This window comes from Tiliqua scincoides, chromosome 3 (genome assembly GCF_035046505.1).
Source record: "Tiliqua scincoides isolate rTilSci1 chromosome 3, rTilSci1.hap2, whole genome shotgun sequence".
NCBI classification, from domain to species: domain Eukaryota; kingdom Metazoa; phylum Chordata; class Lepidosauria; order Squamata; family Scincidae; genus Tiliqua; species Tiliqua scincoides.
The window spans coordinates 117180221-117202776 of record NC_089823.1 but is presented as its reverse complement, the minus strand read 5'-3'; the positions used below and the strand labels follow the sequence as shown (position 1 = coordinate 117202776).

General features: G+C 42.6%; 1 protein-coding gene across 2 annotated transcripts in view; it reads right to left on the bottom strand.

The window, feature by feature from the left end:
• The window catches only part of KLHL1 (kelch like family member 1), a 230053-nt gene that overhangs the window by 45116 nt on the left and 162381 nt on the right, over positions 1-22556 (bottom strand). For both annotated transcript variants that reach the window (XM_066620078.1, XM_066620079.1), the window contains one exon: positions 10936-11160. In XM_066620078.1, the coding sequence (XP_066476175.1) occupies positions 10936-11160 (225 nt within the window). The remainder of the gene's footprint in view (positions 1-10935; positions 11161-22556) is intronic.

Below are 22556 nucleotides of genomic sequence, written 5' to 3'. Positions count from 1 at the left end.
CACACACACACACACACACACACACACACACACACACACACACACACAATTCTTCCATCTACTTCTACCTCTTCTAATCATTTATACATTTCTTATACCATATATAAAAAAATTCAGACTCCCCATAATATACTTTCTAAATATTGACTTTCTATCAATCCTCAGCTAATTCAATTACTCAATAATATTAAATAAAAATAATCTAATTTCCAAACTGTGATGAAACCAACAACCTCTTATAATATTTTCTTTACCATTCACCAATCTGATCACATTTTTTTCCCCTTCGGTTTAATAGCCACATATAAAACAGTTCTTTCACACATTTATTTCCAGGTATTATTATTTTTTTAATACATTCTAATTCATATTTATCAATTTCATATATATTTTTTCCTTTTTTTTATAGATAAATTTGAGCCATTGTTATTAAGTAAATCCTCTAGTTTTCTTTAACCTTCAGGTCAACCCTCAGGTTTCTTTTTCTTTCTTACTTTCCGTTTTTTCTCCTGTAATATCTTTAATAGTTTATTTCTATAACAGAGTCTAATAGATCTACATTTTTTTGTATAAAATGCGTTCATTCTTCCAGTTAACTGGGATGTATTTTCTCCTTTTTGTTCCAACAAATTTTGTATTTCGTGCATGCATGTTACTCTGTCCATCTTATCTATCTTGATCTCCATCAGCACCTCCTCTTCATCCTGTAAATTTCTTGTCGTGTCCGCTCTTCTGATGGTGGTTCCGTCCCTCACCATCACCCTTTCCACTTTCTTACATCCTTGTTCATCTTCTGCTTGTTTCTTCACATCTTCCAATTGCTCCTTGCACACATCTATCTGTTGGGAGAGAGTCTCCAAACCAATTTGAATCTGCAAATACCAACTCAGCAGCTGTCGTCCCATTGCAAGCAATCTCTTCGTGTTTGTCAACACTTTTTGTATCCAAATTTCTGAAACTGATTCCGTCTTGCAATTACTCTCTAATCCACTAGATGTCCAAAGTGCATTATTCTCCTTACTTCCACCATTTCAATATGGTTCTGCTAACCACACATTCCACAAATTCCTCTTGTATCTCACATTCCATTGTGGTTAGTGAAGAGAGAAGTAGGATAAAAAAAACAATTTTACAGTTTCTAACATTCTGGTACAAAGAAGACAAAACTTTCCCAGATGTAGTAAGAATTATGTCCAAAGATAATTCTGAATTTTAATCCACAACCAAATTATAATTATACTTATAGTCCACCACTGATTTATTCCACTACAAATAGAAAGAGCACTTCCAAAATCCTTATAAAGTCTCTCATTGACGCCTTCAATATATCCAGGGCTTTTAGCCAAATCAGTCAATCAGAACTGGGGACAATATTAACACTTACTTAACTAAATTTCCAGCTTGAACTTCACACTTTATGCTTTTCTCTTTCATATGGTAGCTCAGCATGGAGCCAGCAGCTTAATTGCAGATCACTGCACCTCCCCCATTGCTGCCTCTAATGGTTAGATTTCTCCTGAGAAGAAAGCCCCCCCCCCCCGCTGGGCTTTCAATCTCCCAGGTATCTTGCACTGTAGCTAATCTTGTCTCTCCTGACAAGATCATTCAGATCCTCTTCAGATCTACAGTTTTTGGGGGGAAACAAACTGTCACACAGGAGTCCCTGGAGACATGTCTGTTCGTTCATTGTTGGCTCCTCCCTCTCCTCACACTGTTGTTGTCCTGTCCCTCTCTCTGTGATCTAGCTCCGGAAACTGTGCCAAAGATGCTAGCACCCTGGAAGGAAATAAAGGTAAAGACCCCATTTTTATCCCACACACCCATTGCACTATTATTATTATTATTATTAACAGTATTTATATACCGCTTTTTAACAAAAAGTTCACAAAGCGGTTTACAGAGAAAATCACATATCTAATTGGCTCCCTGTCCCAAAAGGGCTCACAATCTAAAATGATGCAAAGGAACACCAGCAGACAGCCCCTCCCCCGTGGATAGCTGAAACCATGGATACAGGCAAATGCCCATCCCCATGGTCCCAGGGGGCTCCCCTCACCTCCAGAGAGGCCTCTGAGCTCAGCAGAGGCTGAGGACATCCATCCCCAGCCTGTGCTGAGCTCACACTGATTTAAAATGAAATACAAATTTGATTGAAAGTACTGTTAAATTTATCCACTGCCAATTAATTGAAATAGATTTATAAAATAAAGAAATTCATGGCATAGGACAGAATATTATGCTATGCTTGTCTTGGAATACTGAACAAGGGGAAAAATACCTTCTGATGTTATTAATTTCACTGCTCGGAGTCAATCTGAGGTTTTTATATAATGTGAGTTGTGAACAACTTTTCTAAAATTACTTTTTTCTTTCCTGCTTCCTTCTCATTTATTAATGGATAAATTAGGCAGCTTATCTCAACAAAGAACAAAAAAAATGATATAAATGAAATACGTAAAGATTACACAGGGCAATACATAAGCAATCTATACATAATACAGAATCTATACAGACATGTATACATACATAATCTTCAAAAGGGCTTCCTACTGTCCAAAAATATATCTTTATGTTGTTGTCATCTATATACCATATACTGTATTCAAATGCTGATAGAGTTAAAAGGTCCTCAGTCCATTGAGTAATAGTAGTTAGGCATTTGTCCTTCCAGTATTGTAATATTTCAACTGTGTTGAAATAGGACTGGGCCACAAGTATAGTAACTGCAGTAACCCAAAACCTAAAATTCCTAAACTCCAGCCAAAATCTGGTCTAGCCTTTCCCCTGCTCTTCTAACTGCTTCTGGCTCTGAAAGCTTGAAGAAACAGTAGTGGCATGCAATGACAGCTTTGTACGTAAGTCACTTTTGACATTAAAGTTGCCTTAAAAGCAAGCAAAGAGAGCAATCAGCATAGTTATCCTCTTCTTCCTCATTGCAGAATGTTCACTAAGGGCACAATCCTAACTTTGCCCTGTGCAAGCCCCTTTTGCCAGCCCAGGAAGGTTGCAAATGTGCCGTAAATCATGTTTGCGGCTCCCTTGGAGTAAATCGTGCCAAAGCATGGAGGTGCTTCAGCCCGTGGAGGCCAGATCCAGCTTCCACAGTGGCTACCACAGGTACATTTGTACTGGCTGATTTAGGCCAGCGCATGGGTTTGGAGACGTGGAGAGGGTGAGAAAGAGGTGTTTCAGGGCAGGGGGAGGGCAGGTGGGACCATAGGTGGATGGGTGGGCGGAGAGCAGGAGGCAGGACCAGGATCCGGCAGTGATGCCAGATTCTAGCCCCGTTCCCAGGCAGCATGGAGCGGCTCCAGGTCCATTCTGCTCGGACCTGCGCCACCTTGTCAGATCTGAGTAGACCCATTGGGGCCACTGTGGCTCTGCATGGGGTAAGGGGAAGTTTTTCCCCTTGCCTCAAGCTGAGTCTCAGCCAGTCCCAAACTTGCACTGGATACAGCACTAGCCTGCCTGTTCCAGGGCAAGTTAGTAATACACACAATGAATAAAATAATCAGTTTGAATGATAGCATTCAGACATTTAAATCCCTAAACAGCCAGGAGCCATGTAACTTTATGAACCATTTTAGCCTATATCAGTGGTTCCCAGCTTGGGGTACATGAACCCCTGGGGGCACTTGCAAAGACCTTTAAGGGTACTTGAAAAAGAATTGAATAATGGTGGAAAAACACAGTTCTATATCAGAATGCATTGTGGGGCTGGCAAGGCAGGAAGGAAGGCAGCTAGCTGGCTGTAAAAGCTCCACCAACTGCTGGTTTTTGCTCATTGATTCGTGTATTATCAGGTATGGATCAGCAATTGAAAAGATAAATTTGAAACAGTTGAAGCAACTATATTAATTACAAATATTTTGCTAATACAAGGGGTACAATTTATGTAAATGGACTGCCAGGGGGTACCCAAGCGAAAAAGGTTGGGAACAACTGGCCTATATGAAACCACCTGGAGTCGCCTCTTCCTGATTGCAAGAGAACATTGAAGGCGTTTCATAAGTTTTTAAACAAAGAATGGATATTAATATAGTTTCCTTAATTATCATGCGCTCTGTGTGTGTGTGTGTGTGTGTGTGTGTGTGTGTGTGTGTGTGTTTTAATGTCCTGCTGTCTCACTATTTATTTGTCCTTCTGGTATTGTACTTTTCATTCCGTTGTCTATTGCCTCATGAAAGTCCACTTAGAAAGGTGGGATAAAAATATGTGAATATGTGAAAATATGTGAATTGCTGGCATAGAACCGAGTAGCCCCATGTAGGGCTTCCAGCCCAGGACGGAGTTAGGATTAGGATATGACAGAGACCTCCTCCACATCCGCACCCCTCCTAGGTCTGAACCACCCCTCTTCACCTCCCAGCCCCAAGACACTCTCCTCTGCTTCCATTCCACTCTCCCCTGCCACTCTCCCCTGCCAGCACAGCACTGGCCCGCACAGCTGTCAGACGGGATGTGTCACCCGTGGGACAGTGCAGTCCTTCCCGCTGGCACAGCGCTTTATGGTGCTTTTATGACACCCAGCACTGGCACTGTTGCTGCTGTGTCCGTGCTCATTGACCTTCGGATTGGACTGCCCTTTACAGTATGGAAACAATGAATTCTAATATGTTTTGGGTTATGAAGTTGGTTGCAATTTTCACGTCTATGGCAATCAGTCATTGAATAAATATTCTGCAAGTCTTGCAATTAAAAACAATGCTTAAAACATGAAAACTCATGCTTTGTTCTTTATTCCTTTCCTTTTCATTACCTTTTCTTTCTATCTTACTTCAACTCTTGCAATTTATGTTTTGTAATTTTTTAATACAAGATTACAGTTGTAGTACAGAAGGTACTAACTCTAGTCTCTCATCAGCCTGCTTATCCTAAGGGTACTATATAATTGGATCTTTAATCACAGCAGCATTTCATACATATTAGAGATGGCACAGTGGGACTTCTTGCATAGTCAGTACATGGCACCCTTAGATCAGCATAAAGATTTTAAGATTGTCACCTTCCACAGCAACTGGTAGCCTTTGCAAGTTCATCTGAATATAAAGCACAGCATGCAATGCAGCCTGAACAGTAGTGGTCTTCACACTCCTCCATAAAGAAAAAATGGGTTGATAATTATAGCTTGTTACAGAATGCAGTCATATTGCCAATCTTTTGCCATGGCCTGAACCGTAGGAATCTCCCATGAATCTCCCCCATTTTCTTCCCCCTTTTGTCCTTCCCTGCAGCCCCAACACCTCCACTTCCTTCTCTCAGTTCCTGTGGGAAGCCCACGTGAACTGCCCATGGCCTGTCTCCCACTATGTTTCCTTCTCTCTCTCTACCCTTCTCTCTGCCCTTCCTCTCTCTGCCTCTCTCTTCTTCTGTCTCTCTCTGCCCTTCTCCTTCTAAGAAGTTCCTCTCTCTGCCTCTCTCCTCATTTATCCTTCTAGCAGCTATCCCATGGCTCTGTTGGGAATGTTAGCAAAATAATTCCCTTGTCTAGATTCAAGTGTGAGTGAGGAAGTTCAGCTAGACCCCACTTCTGAATTGATTTTGGTTTAAATTACTAAAATAAGTCCTTTTTTTTGTACCTTTCGCCATTGTCTCCATCGTCCTCTTCCTGCTGAATTACACAGTTGTGCCAGTGGCCACTACATAGGATCCCTGCTCACAGTCGCTGTTTTCTTCTTTGTGTGGATGTCACATATGTTTTACAAAGAAGTACCCATAGTAACATTTCAAAAATGTCTGGCACTAGGGAGAAGCAGTTTTATCATCTCAAAACTCTCTCTCTCACACACACTCACACTCACACACACACACACAAGCAAATAACCAACAAAGTAAAGGTCTGAAATGACATTTCATTCAAAATGACAATTCATTCAAAATAAAATAGGCAGTGTGAGGGCAGGTGATGTTCCTTGCAGAGATCTCCAAGGCATGTGCCAAGTAATGTCCAAAAGAGTAACACAACCACAATTCATATAAGATTTATGGATGGGGTACCAGAGGACTGGAGGATAGCAAATGTCACACCAATCTTTAAAAAAGGAAGGAGAGGGAACCTGGAAAACTATAGGCCAGTCAAGCTTGTTCCAGGTAAGATGGTGGAATCAAAGATAGAATCCCATCTTAAAAAACATACACAAACAAGTTTACTGAGAGAGAATCAGCACGGCTTTTCTAAAGGTAAGTCTTGCTTCACGAACCTTTTAGAATTCTTTGAAAAGGTCATGTGGATGCAGGAGAACCTGTGAATTTTATACAGCTGGATTTTCAGAAGTAATTTGACATGGTCCCTCACTAAAGGCTGCTGAGGAAACTCCACAGTCAGGGAATTAGAGGGTAGGTCCTCTCATGGATTAGGAACTGGTTAAGGACCAGGAAGTGGAGAATGGGTGTCAAAGGTCAATTTTCACAATGGAGAGAGGTCAAAAGCTGTGTGCTCCAAGGATTTGTCCTGGGACCAGTGCTTTTCAATCTGTTCGTAAATGACCTGGAGACAGGGTTAAGCAGCAAGGTTTGCGGACGACACCAACTTTTTCAAGTGATGTAGTTCAGAAGAGATTGTGAGGAGCTCCAGAAGGATCTCTCCAAACTGGAATGGGCAGTAAAATGGCAGATGCATTTTAATGTAAGTGAGTAATGTACATTGGGGCAAAAAATCAAAATTTCACATATAAGCGAATTGATTCGGAGCTGTCTATGACAGATCAAGAGAGGGTTCTTAGGGTGATGGTGGACAGCTTGATGAGAGTCTCGATCCAGCAGTGAAGAAGGCTAATTCTATGCTTGGGATCATTAGAAAAGGTATTGAGAACAAAAATGCTAATATTATAATGCCATTGCACAAATTGATGGTAAGGCCAAACCTGGAGTATTGCGTCCAGTTCTGGTCACCACATCTCAAAAAGGGTATCATAGAAATGGAAAAGGTGCAAAAAAGAGCAACTAAAATGATTACTGGGCGGGGACACCTCCTTTATGAGGAAAGGTTATAGCATTTGGGGCTCTTCAGTCTAGACCAGGGGTGCTCAAACTTTCAACTTTAGGGATGCTGGACCTTTAACAAGTGTATAGAAGCGAGAATTTCAGCAGGTGCAACTTGTCATCCCACAGATGACAAGCTGCACCTGCTGAAATTATCTCTCCTACACAATTTTAAAGGTCCAGGATCCCTAAAGTTGAAAGTTTGAGCACCCCTGGTCTAAAAAAAAGGTGCCTGAGAGGGGACATGATTGACAGCGCAATCCTGATAGGCCCTTGGTCTGGCGCAAATACCTTGCGTCGGTTCAGGAGGGTTGCAAACATGCCATAAGGCATGTTTGTGTCTCCTCGTGAGTCGGCTAGGCCAGTGTGTGGAGTTGGGCTGGCCTGCGGATACTGACTTAAGCCTCTGCGCTGACAGAGGCTCTGAGCCTTGGAGTGGGTAAGGAGGAGGTGGGGTGGAGGCGGGGTGGAGGCGCTCAGGAGTGGAGAAAGGGCAGGCGGGCGGCGGGCAGCGAATGAGAGACGGGGCTGGGACCCGGCAGTTATGCTGGATCCCAACCCCATTCCCTGAGCAGCATCTCAGGAGGTAGCGCAAGTCCGAGGAGACCCATTGGAGCCAGGGTGGCTTACCCGGAGGTAAGGGAAAAGTTTCCCCCTGCCTCTGGCTGAGCCACTTTGGGCACCTATCCTGCGCTGGATACAGCGCAAGGCTCCTGACTTGCCTGTTCCAGTGCAAGATACAATTACGCCCTGAGACATACAAAATTATTTAGGTGTTTGATAAGAGTGGATAAAGAGATGCTCTTTTCCCTCTCACATAACACCAGAACCAGGGGACATCCACTAAAATTGTGTGTTGGGAGAGTTAGGACAGACAAAAAAAAAAAATTATTTACTCAGTATGTAAGTCTATGGAACTCCTTACACGTGATGTGATGATGGCATCAGGCCTACATGCCTTTAAAAGCGGATTGGACAAATTTCTGGATGAAAAGTCCATCACAGGTTACAAGCCATGATGTGTATGTGCAACCTCCTGATTTTAAAAGTGGGGTATCTCAGAATGCCAGATGCAAGGAATGGCACCAGGATGCAGGTCTCCTGCTGTCTTGTGTGCTCCTTGAGGCATTTGATCGGCCACTGTGACTAGATGGACTAGATGGGCCTATGGCCTGATCCAGCGAGGCTGTTCTTATGATTATAGCACTTACTGGGAGAATAGTTACAATTTCCCAGCATCTTGGGTTAGCCCCATCAATGCTGGAAAAGTAATTCTCTGACAGAAGTATTTACTGGAGTAAGGTTGTTTGCCTGCAACCACTACACTGCATAGAAAGGCCCTACTCTGTCTTTGGCTGAAATCTTAAACATGCTTACCTAGGAGTAAGCTCCAGTGAGCAAAAGGGAGCTTATTTCTGTATAGGCTGTTAATTACTGACTATACACTCAAGTTATAAATAAACTCTTGTTATAAATAAGCACAACTGTAATCCTCATTACACACACAAAAGGCATTTTTCACAATTTTATAAATTATCCTAGTAGTTTAGGAAATATCAGGAGAACAGACAACATATAGGACATGCCCTTGTACCTTGTGGAGAATGTGCTAGGACCAGTAAGGACTATATCCTCAGGATTATATATAAAAATAAAAAGGTGCCATAAATTGAAGCAGGCCATTTATTAGGCCGACACTGTCTTCACTGACTGACAGCAGCTGTCCAAGGTCTCAGGCAAAAGTCTTTCTCAGCTCTTCTATTTTATTTTTTAAAGAATATGCCAAGGACTTTCTGCATACAAAACATGTACTCTGTCACTGAGCTATGGCTACAAATACCTATTTTTGCAAGTGAGCCATCATTCACTCACACCCCAGCTAAGAATTAAAGGTAGAGAATATTCTTAAACCTACACAGAAATGATTTCATGATTCTCTAAGTACACAATTTCAAAAGCCGATTACATTCTTGTTTATTTTTCCAGTGTGCCAATTAACAGATAAAGGACTACAAAGAAGAGTCAAAGGATAACTTTTTCCTAATTGGAAAATTATTGTAAAACACAAGATTTGCACAGGAAACAGGAAAAGTGCTTTAAAAAGGAGATTTGAAAAGGAGGATTAAACAATTTGAGAAAGCATGGGTAATAAAAAGGAGGCAAGAATAGTTATTGATCTGAGCAAATCTAAATGATCTAATTCAATGTTACATACACTATGATAAGCCACAAATATGCCTGTACCAACAAGGTTGTAAAGAAGAGGAGGACTTCTTATGTGGATGTAATAATCTAAGTTAGGTACACAATTAAATTTATATGCACACAAAATACCATCAACCTCCTTAAGCACTGAGCAGTGGTTTTCAACTGCTGTGCCGCGGCACACTAGTATGCTGCAAGGCAGCCTCAGGTGTACCTCGGAGCCAGAGGACGTAGGCAGCAGCCACTGCTTTGACCCTCACACAACAGCGAAGAAAATGGAGCAGCTGTGGCTGCTTTGCATCTCCTGCTGCTGAGGAAGGGGAAGGCTGCAACCCAATCCTCATTTACCTGGAAGTAAGCCCTGTTGACTATTATGGGGCTTACTTCTGTGTAGACACACCTAGCATTCGGTATCAAGTCCATTGTCTGCCCTGCGTGGTGATTGGGCAACCAGAAAAGCCTGGAGGAGGTCTAGGGGAACTGAGTGAGAACGAGCAGCCTAAGAATGGGCTGGCTGAGGGTCCTTCTAAGTCCCTTTCCCTTGCCACAGTTGCCTGCAGCTCTCCAAAGAGACCCTCCCTACCTTGCCTTTGCCTTTCAGAGGAAGGGTGTTGGGCCACAATCCTGTCCACACTTTCCTGGGAGTAAGCCCCATTGACAATAATGGGACTTACTTCTGAGTAGACATGACTGGGCTGGGCTCTCAAGTTCCTCTCCTAGCCCCACTTTCCTGGGAGTAAGCCCCACTGACTATAATGGGACTTACTTCTGAGTAGACATGCCTAGGATTGGGCTTTTGATCACACTTTTTTCTGAAATACAGGAACAGGCAATTGGGGGGAGAATGTGAGGCAAGTGATTCTGGACCTTTGGAAGGTGGGGGAGGGACAGTAGGAGAGGTGCTAACTACTATTATGAGATGAGGGGGGAATGTGCCTGTGGGAGGGGGTGGGGTGGGGGAGCGCAGGAGAGAGAAGTGCCAATTGCCTGCGCCTGTATTTGAGAAAAAAGAGTGCAACCAAAAGCCCAATTCTAGACATGTCTACTCAGAAGTCAGTCCCAAGGCACATTCTCTTTCTCCCTCCCCCCCTTTGGCTGCAATCCTAACCACACTTTCCTGAGAGTAAACCCCATTGAACAAAATAGGAATTACTTCTGAGTAGACCTGGTTAGGATTGTGCCCTTTGTCATGTAATGATTTAATTGTATTAATTATATTAATTAAAAATTAATTGTAATGTAGTAATTTAATGTAAGTAAAAAACTGGGAGTGTGCCTTGACAATTTTAGTGCCTTGACAGTGTGCCGTGAGCTGAAAAAGATTGAAAATGACCAGCATAGAGGATAGACGAACCAGTGATCCTGTGTTCTCCGATATGATGTATATTCTGATCTCCTTTCTTTCATCTGTAGGAGTTGCTTAACACGTGACAGAGGGGTGACATGCACTGGTATGTCTCTATAACCACTGCAGGCTACCAAGACTTTTTGAATTGTTTTACATAATAATGATGCTAATGATTCTACCAAACATTTTGCAGACTAGGCTTGCATGTGCTGACATTTCTACCTGCCAACCATTCTGTATAGGAAAACCATATCTATTGTTCTCACAAAGCAGCACCTAGTTTCCTTGCGCTGATTGGTACAAATATGATTAAATAACGGGAGCACTGAAACTGATTATAATTAATACACATTTCATTGCACATTCCATGTTTTGATAGATAAATCTTGGAAATATCTTACCTAAGCCATGCCTATGGGTGGACATTGAGGGCAAGACAGTCCATGCCTTTGTTTTTGGATTGTAACATTCAACAGTGTTTAATGTCTTCAAACCATCACGACCTCCAATAACAAAGAGTTTGTCATCGATGACAGCCACACCAAACTGAAGCCTCCTGCCATTCATCATTCCTGCTTGGATCCATATGTTTGTCCTGAGATCATACTTCTCTATGGTTGTAGCACCTGCTGAGAAACATCAGTAAGGCAATTAATAAAATTCTTCACATACGGAATTGAGCACCTGATTTAGGGTTTGAAATGAGAATACCTCGCCTTTCTTTCTTTCTTTCTTTCTTTCTTTCTTTCTTTCTTTCTTTCTTTCCTGAAGAAGCAATATCTCTGGCAAAATACCTTTATGATTTGATGCCTCTTTCTTTGGAAAAAAAACAGTAATCCTGGCAGAATTCCAGAATGATGGGTCTGAATTATAGACTGGATAGAGGCAAAACTCTTCAGTTTGCACTTGCTGCGTTTTCTTAGTAGCTAGCCAGTGGGGATGAAGAGATTCCAATTATGTTCAATTTTAGATGTGGCAATTCACATGGAAGGTTTCTGTTTCCTGTTATTATATTAATTTTTACCTTTAGGCCTCAAGGAGAGTGCAGAACACAGTATTTTTTATTTAGTTCAGCTTCTCCCATGTGCCCCAGAGTTTCTCATGTTACTTGAGTAGCATTAGAAGGAGCCACACTGCAACAGATCCCACACTTGGTGGAGTACCAAGGGTATTTGACACTAGGATGGACAGCTTGAAGCCATGAGTAGACCTGGCCTCTACAGAGACCAGATAGACCCCTGACAGAGACCAGGGCTACTGGCCATGCAAAGCATAGACCTGGTCTCCACTGAGGGAATCTCAATGCAGAAGCCAGGTCTACTCATAGCTTCAAGCAGCTGCTCAAAGCTACAGGTAGATCTGGCCTCCACATCTACTGGCCTCTCAGGGGTGCACTTTACACCCAGGGAGTATCATCCTGGGGCTAACTGCCCTCGTCCCAACCTTGGTACACGGTCCCCCACTCTACAAAGGTAACATAAGAAGTTGTCTTAATCTAGTCATAGTCCCAGTCAACAATTAGAAGGGAATTTAGTATATCCAGTTTATTTAGTACATTCCATATTTTTGTGGATACATAAATGAGCTGAAATTAAAATATGCTAGTGAAAAGATTGCTAGTTAGCTCCTGGTAACTGGGTAAGAGGCACTTTTTAAGTGGGTTCTCTTCTTTTATTTAGCAGGGGGAAAGTAACTGTCCCTCCTCACCCCAGCAGTGTCTTTTCTAGTGGATGCCTGCTGGTGTTCTTTTGCATCTTTTTAGATTGTGAGCCCTTTTGGGGCAGGGAGCCATTTAGTTATTTGATTTTTCTCTGTAAACCGCTTTGTGAACTTTCCGTTGAAAAGCAGTATATAAATACTGTTAACAATAAAAACAGTATCAGCTAAACATCTTCTGTGATTTGTTTTCACACTCACACATCCAAGGGCCAAATCCTATCCAAATTTCCAACACTGATGTAGGTCTTGCCAATGGGGCATGTGCTACATCCTGTGATGGAGGAGCAATCACAGAAGCATTCTCAAGGAAAGGCAAACTTCCCTTGAAATTCCCTTGAAGTGGTTTCCAAACTTTTTCGACTGGCGGCTCCTTTGATGTACTGGTCATTGGCTGTGGCTTCCCATTAAGGCCACAATCCTATGCAGTATATAGGGTGGAGGATTATTTTGTGAGGATTCCACGGAGCCCCTGGCTGATTTCCATGGCTGCCCAGGGAGCCACAGTTTGAAAACAACTGAGGTAAGGGATTATTTGCTCCCTTGCTTTGGGGCTGCATTCCAACTGCATTGGTGATGGAAAGTTGGATAGGATTGGGTCCCAAGTCACTCTTCTTCTCCAATCATTCATTGTCTTTACAGAGCAAATGATTAATTTCCATTGCAATCACTCTACTTTCACTTCGAACCAGCTGGGGAGCCCTACAGGCACTCGCGCAGGGCTCCGCACACCCCCAGGATGATGCGGCAGGGACTGTTGAGTGCATCCCAGTGCCTGCAGCCAGTGTGATCCCAGGGATTGCGTCGCCGCCTTCCCCCCTGCCCCCACAAAGACTTACTGCACTTTTCAAACTCCTGGAGAGTTTGAAAACTGCAGCACTAACTGAACACTGGAGAAAATTGTGACATGCATTTTCAGCTAAAAATAAGTGAAAAGTTAATTTGCATACATGTTACATATCTTCTGAAACTCATTTCTACAAAGAGATGGAGGAAAAAGCAGCAACCTTTCCACTTTCTGCTGCCTAGGTTCTTTTCTTTCTCTAAAGAAATTCTCCTTGATATCTGTGTCAATAACTCAGTTCAATCACATTTGTTCCACCTCGATAGATTTCTTTCTATTTCAACACATACTGTTGCAGATCACTAGGCCAAGGTCATCGGTTTGCACCTACTCAAAGCAACATCTCTAAATCTTGAACAAAATGGTCAAAGGTATATGTCAGCAGCAACTTCAGCAGGAGCAGAATCAGCAGAAAGAGCTTCAGGGGGAAAAAAATGATTTACAGAACCTTAAGCTATAGACTCCCAATTTCTTGTTCTCCTAGCCGTCTTGAAAGTTTCTGATGGTGAAATGTAACAGAAGGGTAACTGCAGAGATTCACTAAGCAGATGTATCTATATTGGATACAATATGCTTATAAGTTCCGATACTCCTCTGTAGAACATCACTGCACCAAAAATTTAAAGGGTAGTTTTGGTACATGAGATGCCCATTCTAGCCTGCGCAGCACAGATAAGGAGGTGGCTGGAGGTCTCCTCAAGGTAAGGGGATACATTTACCCCAAGTAATGCCCCTGCCTGCCCTATGGGGATACTCGAATCCACACTAGCTATACAGCTGGTGCAAATCTGGGGAGCCCAGTATGATGCTTGGGAGTTTGGATATCACAGAGGAAGCTTCTTGGGCCTCATTTGCCCCCTGTTCCATCCTCTCCCACCCAGAAATGCCCCTCCCCACCTCCTTGCCATCCTCCCCATGTCCCTCCACTGCCTGGTGCAACCTTATTAGTGCTATTTGGTGAAATGCCTGGATGTGGGGTAGGGCGACACAGGCCTCCCTTCCAGCATAGCACACTGTTTGTGACACCTTCGACTGGTACAGACAGCACTGGGACGAAGGACAAAGATAGGATTACGCTGTCAACTTCCTAGTCCTGTGCATGCTTACCAAACTCCTACAGAGCTAAATTAAACTACCATGCTAATTTGTACTTAAAAAATGAAAAAGACTTGGTAAACTTCTAAGATGTTTAGCCTTTTAAGATATTGAGATTTCATTTTGCTATTGTTTGTTAGATCTAAGAAAAGTTCTGCTACTGAAATCTATTCTACATTTGAAAAGTTAGAGATGAAAAGTTTCAAGTTATATATGAAAACTTAGAGAATACACATTTATATTGTGGAGTGTACCTCACTGGCAGTGACAACTTAAATCTAGTCTGAAAAGTTCCTGGGTAAAAGAATTCTTGAGGGGCTGCCATATATTTGAAAACAACTGACGTTCAATGGTGAACAAAGAATGTTGAAACAAAAAAGTCTGATTTTGATATTTAATTTGCCTCCAAACCATCACTTTCAAATGAAATACAAGGCTTTATCACCAAAATCTGTACATTTACTAAACCACAGACCAGCAGTACTGAAACTGGGTGTTGCGACGCCCCAGCTTGGGAGAAAAGGTCGCTATCCCCTTAAGGGGAGTGGCAACACTGAAATAGCAGCAATGGCACTTCCAGGATCACAAAACCACAGCGAAAAGGTTAGTTTTTAAAACTTACCAGGGGTTGCTATCACTCTCTGGAGGGTGTGGTGGGCCACAGACCCTTCTGTGGGTCTCCCTGTTTCTCAGAACCACTTCAAAATGTGACGCTGACCCACTTCTGGTTTTCATCCAGAAGGTTTCTAACTGGAAGTGGGTCAGGGTCACATTTTGAAGCTGTTCTGAGGTGTGGGGAAGCCCATAGAGGAGTCCACACCCTCCGGAGGTGACCCTAGGTAAGTTAAAATTATCCTTTTTCACTGTGGTGGCACAAACCTGGAAGTGAAGTCAAAGCCATGGCTGCCATCACTCTACCCCTGCACAAAGTTACAGAGGTCCCAAGTCTCCCAAGAGACAAAGCCATGGAATCCACCCCAAAGCAGAACATTTCACTGAGAAGTCAAACATCACTTTTCAAATTGAAGCTTTAAAGTAGAAAACTAATCACAAACTCATTTTAGGGTGCAATCCTAACCCCTTATGTCAGTACTTTCCAGCACAGCATAGCGGTGCCAATGGGACATGTGCTGCATCCTGCAGTTGGGTGTCACTCATGGAGGCCTTCTCAAAGTAAGGCAATGTTTGTTCGCTTACCACAGCGCTCCATTGCCCTTATGACAGTGCTGGAAAGCACTGATATAAGGGCTTAGGATTGCGCCCCAAATCTACTGCATAGTGTTGGGCCTAAAGAAGGAAATTAATTTTGCATAATTTGCATTATGTCAGTTTTCTTTATTATTTATTAACAGTATTTTTACCCCACCTTTCTGCCTGAGGGGACCCAAGATTTTCTCATAAGGGGACCCTAAGTTACCCATCCCCTTTCCCATGTCTCAGTGTGAACAAGATAAAAACTGTGAAATCTAGTTCCCTGCATGATGTAAATAGTCCAAATGGATAAAACCTTTATTGCTTTCCTCTAGGACAGTGCTTCTCAAACTGTGGGTCATGAGCCAATTTCAGGTTGGTGCCCATTCATTTCAATTTTTTATTTTTAATATATTAGACTTGATGCTACCACGGTATGTGACTGCATTTGGGGAAATGTTACAGGCCTGTACTTTTAACAAACTACTATGCATATTCTTTCAAACAATGATAGTAAATGGGACTTACTCCTGGGTAAGTGTGGGTAGGATTGCAGCCTAGGATTGCTAAAAATTTTCCTGCTTGATGATGTCATTTCTGGTCATGACATTACTTCCAGCAGATGCTGACAGATTCTCATTCTAAAAAGGTGTGTCCCAGTGCTAAATGTGTGAGAACCACTGCTCTAGGAAGACACATCCTGTTCCCTTGCACAAACCACCTGCTGAAAGTAGGAAGTCCTTTTCTTACTTAAATTTTTCATGCTTTTTATCCTTCCTTTCTGCCTTTAGTAGTTTTTTCACCTATCCCTTGAGTGCCCATATCCATCTGGTGAATTCACAGCCCCCTTGACCTGAAGTAAAGTGGTTTTTGATGTTGTACCACACTGAGACTGCCAGTAGTGTGACCACATGTGCATGTGGTTAAATTAATTAGCTTTTCTTTAGAACTATAAACTAGCATGAAGAATTCCTTGCTGTGATAAACTTTCAAAGCAAAAAAGCATGGCTATTATATGAAACTATAAAGAACTAATTAGACTTTTTCATGTTCTGGATAATATGGTACTCTGGAGAGCAACTAGATAGTTAAAATCCACATGCTGCTCTATCTATTAATGCAGTATCTCTTACATCACACGTATCAGAAAAGAACACTATTCATTTATTTTAGTGAAAGTTTGCTAAATAGTGTAGTAGTTATAACAGACTTAGCAGTTATAAAAAGTCAGAACAGACACCAAAAGGTACCTCAAGAGCTTCTAGAAATGGCAAAATGAAAATATACTGTATAAAACACTTCTACGCTTAATTAAAATATTCATATGCAACTTGCTTCTAGATTTTCAGGATGGCAAATAAATTGCATGTTAATACGGATGTCAAGACATCACAAAATATGACATTATGATGGAAATAAATTGTCCTCAATAGTCATATATTACTTTAAAGAGACATACACAATTTTTAACTGGGATATTAGAGCTGCAATTCATACATGCTCATATGGAAGTAAATCACTATACTCAGTGAAGCTTACGTCCAAGTAGACATGCCTAAAACTGCATTTTGAGAATGTTATCCAAATGCTACCCAGCAGAGATGACTTTAAGCCAACTTGACCAATTACTCCCAATTGGGTCCAGCACTTTATGGGGGCTCTGTGCTAGTGTAATTTACAGCCCAATCTTAACTTGTGCTGGAAAAGGCAGGCCAGTGGGTCTGTGCTGTATCCAGCGCAAGTTTGGGGCCAGAATTGGTGCAACCCAAGGCAAGGGGAAATATTTCCCCTTACCCCGTGTTGTGCTGCAGTGGCCCAATGGGTCTACTCAGATCTGCACCACCTCAGGAGGCAGCACTGCTCAGGAACAGGGTCAGGATCCAGCATAATCCTGGGGGGCGGGGCCAGAGGCAACTGAATGGCTGTGCTTTTCTGAGCTCTTGAAAGCTCTTGGGAAAGCATGCTATTTCCTCCCAAAAAACTGTGGGTCTGAGGAGATCTGAGGATCTGTGATCAGGAGAGATTCGACCCTACAGATGGTGTATGGTTTTGGAGAGGAAGGGTCCAGCCGGGGGCTGTTTTTTCTCCAAGGGAACCCAGTCATCAATGTCGGTGTTCATGTTGAAACTAAGCTGAAGGCCCCAAGCAGGAAAGGATGTTGGAAGAACTAAGTGAGTGTTGTTCTGCTGTGTGTGTCTGGCATTGATTGATTAATTGACTGCCTGATTAAGCTTTTGCCCGAGGAAAGAAGAAGGAGGGGCAGGTTTTCCCCTTCTGGGAAGAAGAAGAGGGGGGATAGAAGAAGCTTTGGAGGAGACCTGCCGAGCTTGTTATGGAAATATGAGAGCATAACTCTAACTTTACAAATCTAGGACTCTTTGGATTGCAAATTGGTCATTTTGGAATATAAACTTTGCTTTGAAACGCTCAGTTTCGTTTTCCTGTGGAGATCTTGGAGTGCCTGTGGAGAGAGCTGAAGTCTGCATTTTTTTTATTTTGCAAAAGTGGTTTCATTGTTTTGAATTCCTCCTGTTTTGTTTTGACTATCTCCTGGAATACAATGCGGTTGATATAGCAACAAACATAAGCAATAGAATCAAAACAATAGAATAAGAAGAATAGAACATCGGGGACATCTAGTGGATTTAAAAAGACATTGCAAGCATAAGAACAGGACTTGACAAGTGAAGTAAAGAGGACGATACACTGAGGACATCTAGTGGCATTAAAAATATTGAAATGCAAAGATTTATTTGATTTAAAATTTCCTTGTGTTGGTTTTTATGGGTGAACAGTTAATTTTTTTGATGATGTGATGTGATGTATGGATAATTGATACTAATATATGTGATAACAGATTTTGAGTTTTACAGGAAAGAAGATATAAGAAGGAAGAAAACAGATGACAGGAAAAGGAGCGAAAGTTAGGGGCTCTCCCGCCCTGTAGTCAAATTTGGGAAAACTAACACAAGAGGAACTGAAAAGATTGGAAGCAGACAATACAAGACAATATAGAAAAATCAGTGGTGATGGGACAGCAGCACACAAATCCATTTCTGCAGGTTCAAGCTAGTCTGGATGTTTTAACTATTAATGAATGTGGCGGAAATGGATAGGCTTACAGAGATTTTCGATCAACAGCGTAAACCGACATAGATAGAGGAATGGAGACCATTTTATGCTTGGTTGAAAATGAAGTTGTAGATGTATAAGATAGCGCATTTAGATGAATATATTGTATACATGATATATTATACAGGATATGATATGATAGATAAATGATATTAAGAGGTTAAACTAGAAGAGGAACAAAAGATATGTACTGACTGATTAGATATATTGATATGATTGCCTGCACCTACCTACCTACCTACCTACCTACGTGGAAGCAGCTACCATGTTTTCCAGACTCACAAAGAGAGTCTGGTCCAACAAGAAGCTGACGGAATATACCAAGATTCAGGTCTACAGAACTTGCGTCCTGAGTACACTTCTGTACTGCAGTGAGTCATGGACTCTTCGCTCACAACAGGAGAGGAAACAACGCTTTCCACATGCGCTGCCTCCGACACATTCTCGGCATCACCTGGCAGGACAAAGTTCCAAACAACACAGTCCTTGAACGTGCTGGAATCCCTAGCATGTATGAACTGCTGAAACAGAGACGCCTGCATTGGCTCGGTCATGTCGTGAGAATGGATGATGGCCGGATCCCAAAGGCCTGGAATGGCTCCAGTGGCAAGTGGGAGAATCCACTTAAATGGCACATTGGGGCACCTGCAGTACTTGCCATTTTGTACATATGTACCAACGGGGTACGTATGTACGGCTGTTATTTGTGGATTATAGTTCTGCTTTTAACACCATTCTACCTAACATACCAAGATCCAGGTCTACAGAGCTTGCGTCCTGAGTACACTTCTGTACTGCAGCGAGTCATGGACTCTCCGCTCACAACAGGAGAGGAAACTGAACACTTTCCACATGCGCTGCCTCCGGCACATTCTCGGCATCACCTGGCAGGACAAAGTTCCTAACAACACAGTCCTGGAACGTGCTGGAATCCCTAGCATGTATGAACTGCTGAAACAGAGACGCCTGCGTTGGCTCGGTCATGTCGTGAGAATGGATGATGGCCGGATCCCAAAGGATCTCCTCTATGGAGAACTTGTGCAAGGAAAGCGCCCTACAGGTAGACCACAGCTGCGATACAAGGACATCTGCAAGAGGGATCTGAAGGCCTTAGGGATGGACCTCAACAAGTGGGAAACCCTGGCCTCTGAGCAGCCCGCTTGGAGGCAGGCTGTGCAGCATGGCCTTTCCCAGTTTGAAGAGACACTTTGCCAACAGTCTGAGCTAAGAGGCAAAGAAGGAAGGCCCATAGCCAGGGAGACAGACCAGGGACAGACTGCACTTGCTCCCGGTGTGGAAGGGATTGTCACTCCCAGATTGGCCTTTTCAGCCACACTAGACGCTGTGCCAGAACCACCTTTCAGAGCACGATACCATAGTCTTTCGAGACTGAAGGTTGCCAATACAAAGATTGCCTGCACCCTTCAACGGTATGTTTTTGTGTTTTTTTTGTATTGTATATTGAGTTTGTGTTTGTTATGTGTTTGTTTATATTTGTTGTTTGTTTTTATTTGGAAAATAATTAATAAATTAATTTTAAAAAAAGGATCCAGCATAATCCTAGCCCCACCTCCCGCTCCCTGCCCACCTACCCCTAGGAATGCCTGCTCCCTGCTCTCCCCCTGCCCCCAAATGCCTCCTCCCTGCCCTCCCCATGCCCCCACCAGACCCCTGCATTGGCCGAGCTCAGCCGACACAATTTTACCACGCCGGGCCTGGATCTAGTGCGGGGAGGCCAGAGCAACTTCTTGTGCTGGCCTCTATGACTCTAAAGTTGGCACAAATGTGCCTTATGACACATTTGTGATACTTGCAGGTCAGCACAAGTGACTTGTTCCTACTCTTGTATGAAATTTTATATGAAAATGTGCTTAGACCCATTTGGTTCATTAAATGACAAGAACTTTTTGAGTGCTTTCCATTCTATCATACAGCTATGAAGTCTATAAAAATTGGATTTATATACCGAAGATACTTGCCTATTGTACAGAAAATTTTTGCCAAGCAATCAAGTTTAAATTATTACCTCGCCTTATCTCCGAGATTGATCAGAGGGCAAAGTTTTTCAACTCTGTAAAGTTTTCTTGCTCAGGCAGTATTATTAGATTGCTCATTAGAAGCAATGCAGAGATCATTAGTTTCTATGGTAACCTCTCTGGAAATTCCAGCCAAAGTTAACCTTTTATTCTCCTCCAGAGGAAAGAACTCAAGGCTTCAATTGGTCAACCTCCTTTGGTTTTACAAATACTTGCATTTGGCAGAGGTCTGTTTTTGTCAGCACCAGGGTGTCATCCTCCTTTCCATTTGAAACAAAGCCCCAGGCTACAATTCAGTGCACCATTACTTAAGAATAACATCCATGGAAAGCGGGGGTCTACTTCTGAGTAAAAAGGGTTGCAACTATATGCAGCTTCATTTGCTCATCTCTCTGCTGTGAACTGAATAGCACATTCCAGTGATGTGTTATAAGTTGTTTGTTATATGTAGAGCTTCTGGCTTAACACCCCAGGTACCTTAAAAGTGGATTTGATTCATGGTTCTCCTGCAATGGTTCCCAACCCAGTGGCGTCACTAGGGTTTGCGCCACCTGGTATGGGATGCCAGTGCGTCACCCCCCATGCAGTGGGCGGGACAACACCCCAGGTGGTGGGCGTGGTGATGTACCATCACTCTGCCTCCACTGGTTTTTTGGTTGTATCTTTTGATAGAACAAAGACAACACATTCTGCATGAAATTACACATTGATTGATATATAACATGATGGTATTATTCTTCCAAACTGTGATTTTAGTGATTTTGGTCACTAGTGGTGTCACACACCCCTCCAGGGTGTCAATTTACTAACACCTTATTGCAGCAGTTCTCAAACTTTTAGCACTGGGACCCACTTTTTAGAATGACAATCTGTCCAAGACCCACCAGAAGTGATGTCATGGTGGAAGTGACATCATCAGGCAAATTAAAATAAATAAATATAAATAATTAAAGTAAAACAAATAATTAAAAAAGCAGAAGCCAGCCCTGTTCCACCAAGTGAATTTCCTCTGTACCCTCCCTACAATAACACTCCCCGCTTCAAAATCAATAAAGTTTTCAGCCCTACCCAGTCCCCAGCTCAATTTAAGAACTTCTGCTTAAACCAGATTAATGTCAGGATCCACGTGGCTTTGCAAGTCTCAAAAAAGTTCACCTTATCAGCTGAAGCCACTGTTTTGATCCTGTTTAGTGGGGGGGGCGGAGGCTGCCTTCTGGAGCATTTGTTGAGCTCCAGTTCCATCAGATTAGGACCATTCTGGTGGCTTCACATTCCCCTTTACCTGGCCTGACCACCAGCCAAGGCATGTTTGCTTACTCATGAGTAAATGAGACAGTGAGACTTATTTTCGCTTTCCATAGGGCTCAATGCATTTGTCTGCTTGGAAGAAGGGACTTCCTTCTCAGGTGTTTTTTTGGGCTGCATTCAATGGATCAGGACCATTGCTCTTAGCCTCCCCTTTCTGACGGACTAAGGCAAGTTCGCCTACTCGCAAATAAACGTGCGATACGGTTCAGTTTCACACGATTTTAGCGCGTCACCCCCCCAGTGTGCGTCACCCCCCCGGTGCGCATCACTCGGTACAGCCAGCACCCCACGCACCCCCACACAATGCCACTGTCCCAACCTTTTTCACTTGCATATCCCTTGGCAGCCTATTTACATAAATTGTTCCCTTCATATTAGCTAAATGTTTGTAATTAATAATACAATCCCTCATGTCCTCTCTATGAAATTCCATACTTCATCATAGTGTTTTCTCTTTTTATCTGTTTGAAGAACAGAAGATTCTGCCTTTGCACTCTTTTGCACAAGAAATGTCTTGTGAGAAAATTCTGGGTGATTGATCACTTTCCATATTATGTTTCAGCTTTTTTACTCTGCTGGTTTTCAATCACTGATTCATACATGAATTGATCACCAAAAACTAGCTATTGGTGGGGCTTTCACAGCACTACCTGCCTTTTTCCGCCATATTCCATTCTTTTTCAAGTACTCCTAAAGGTCC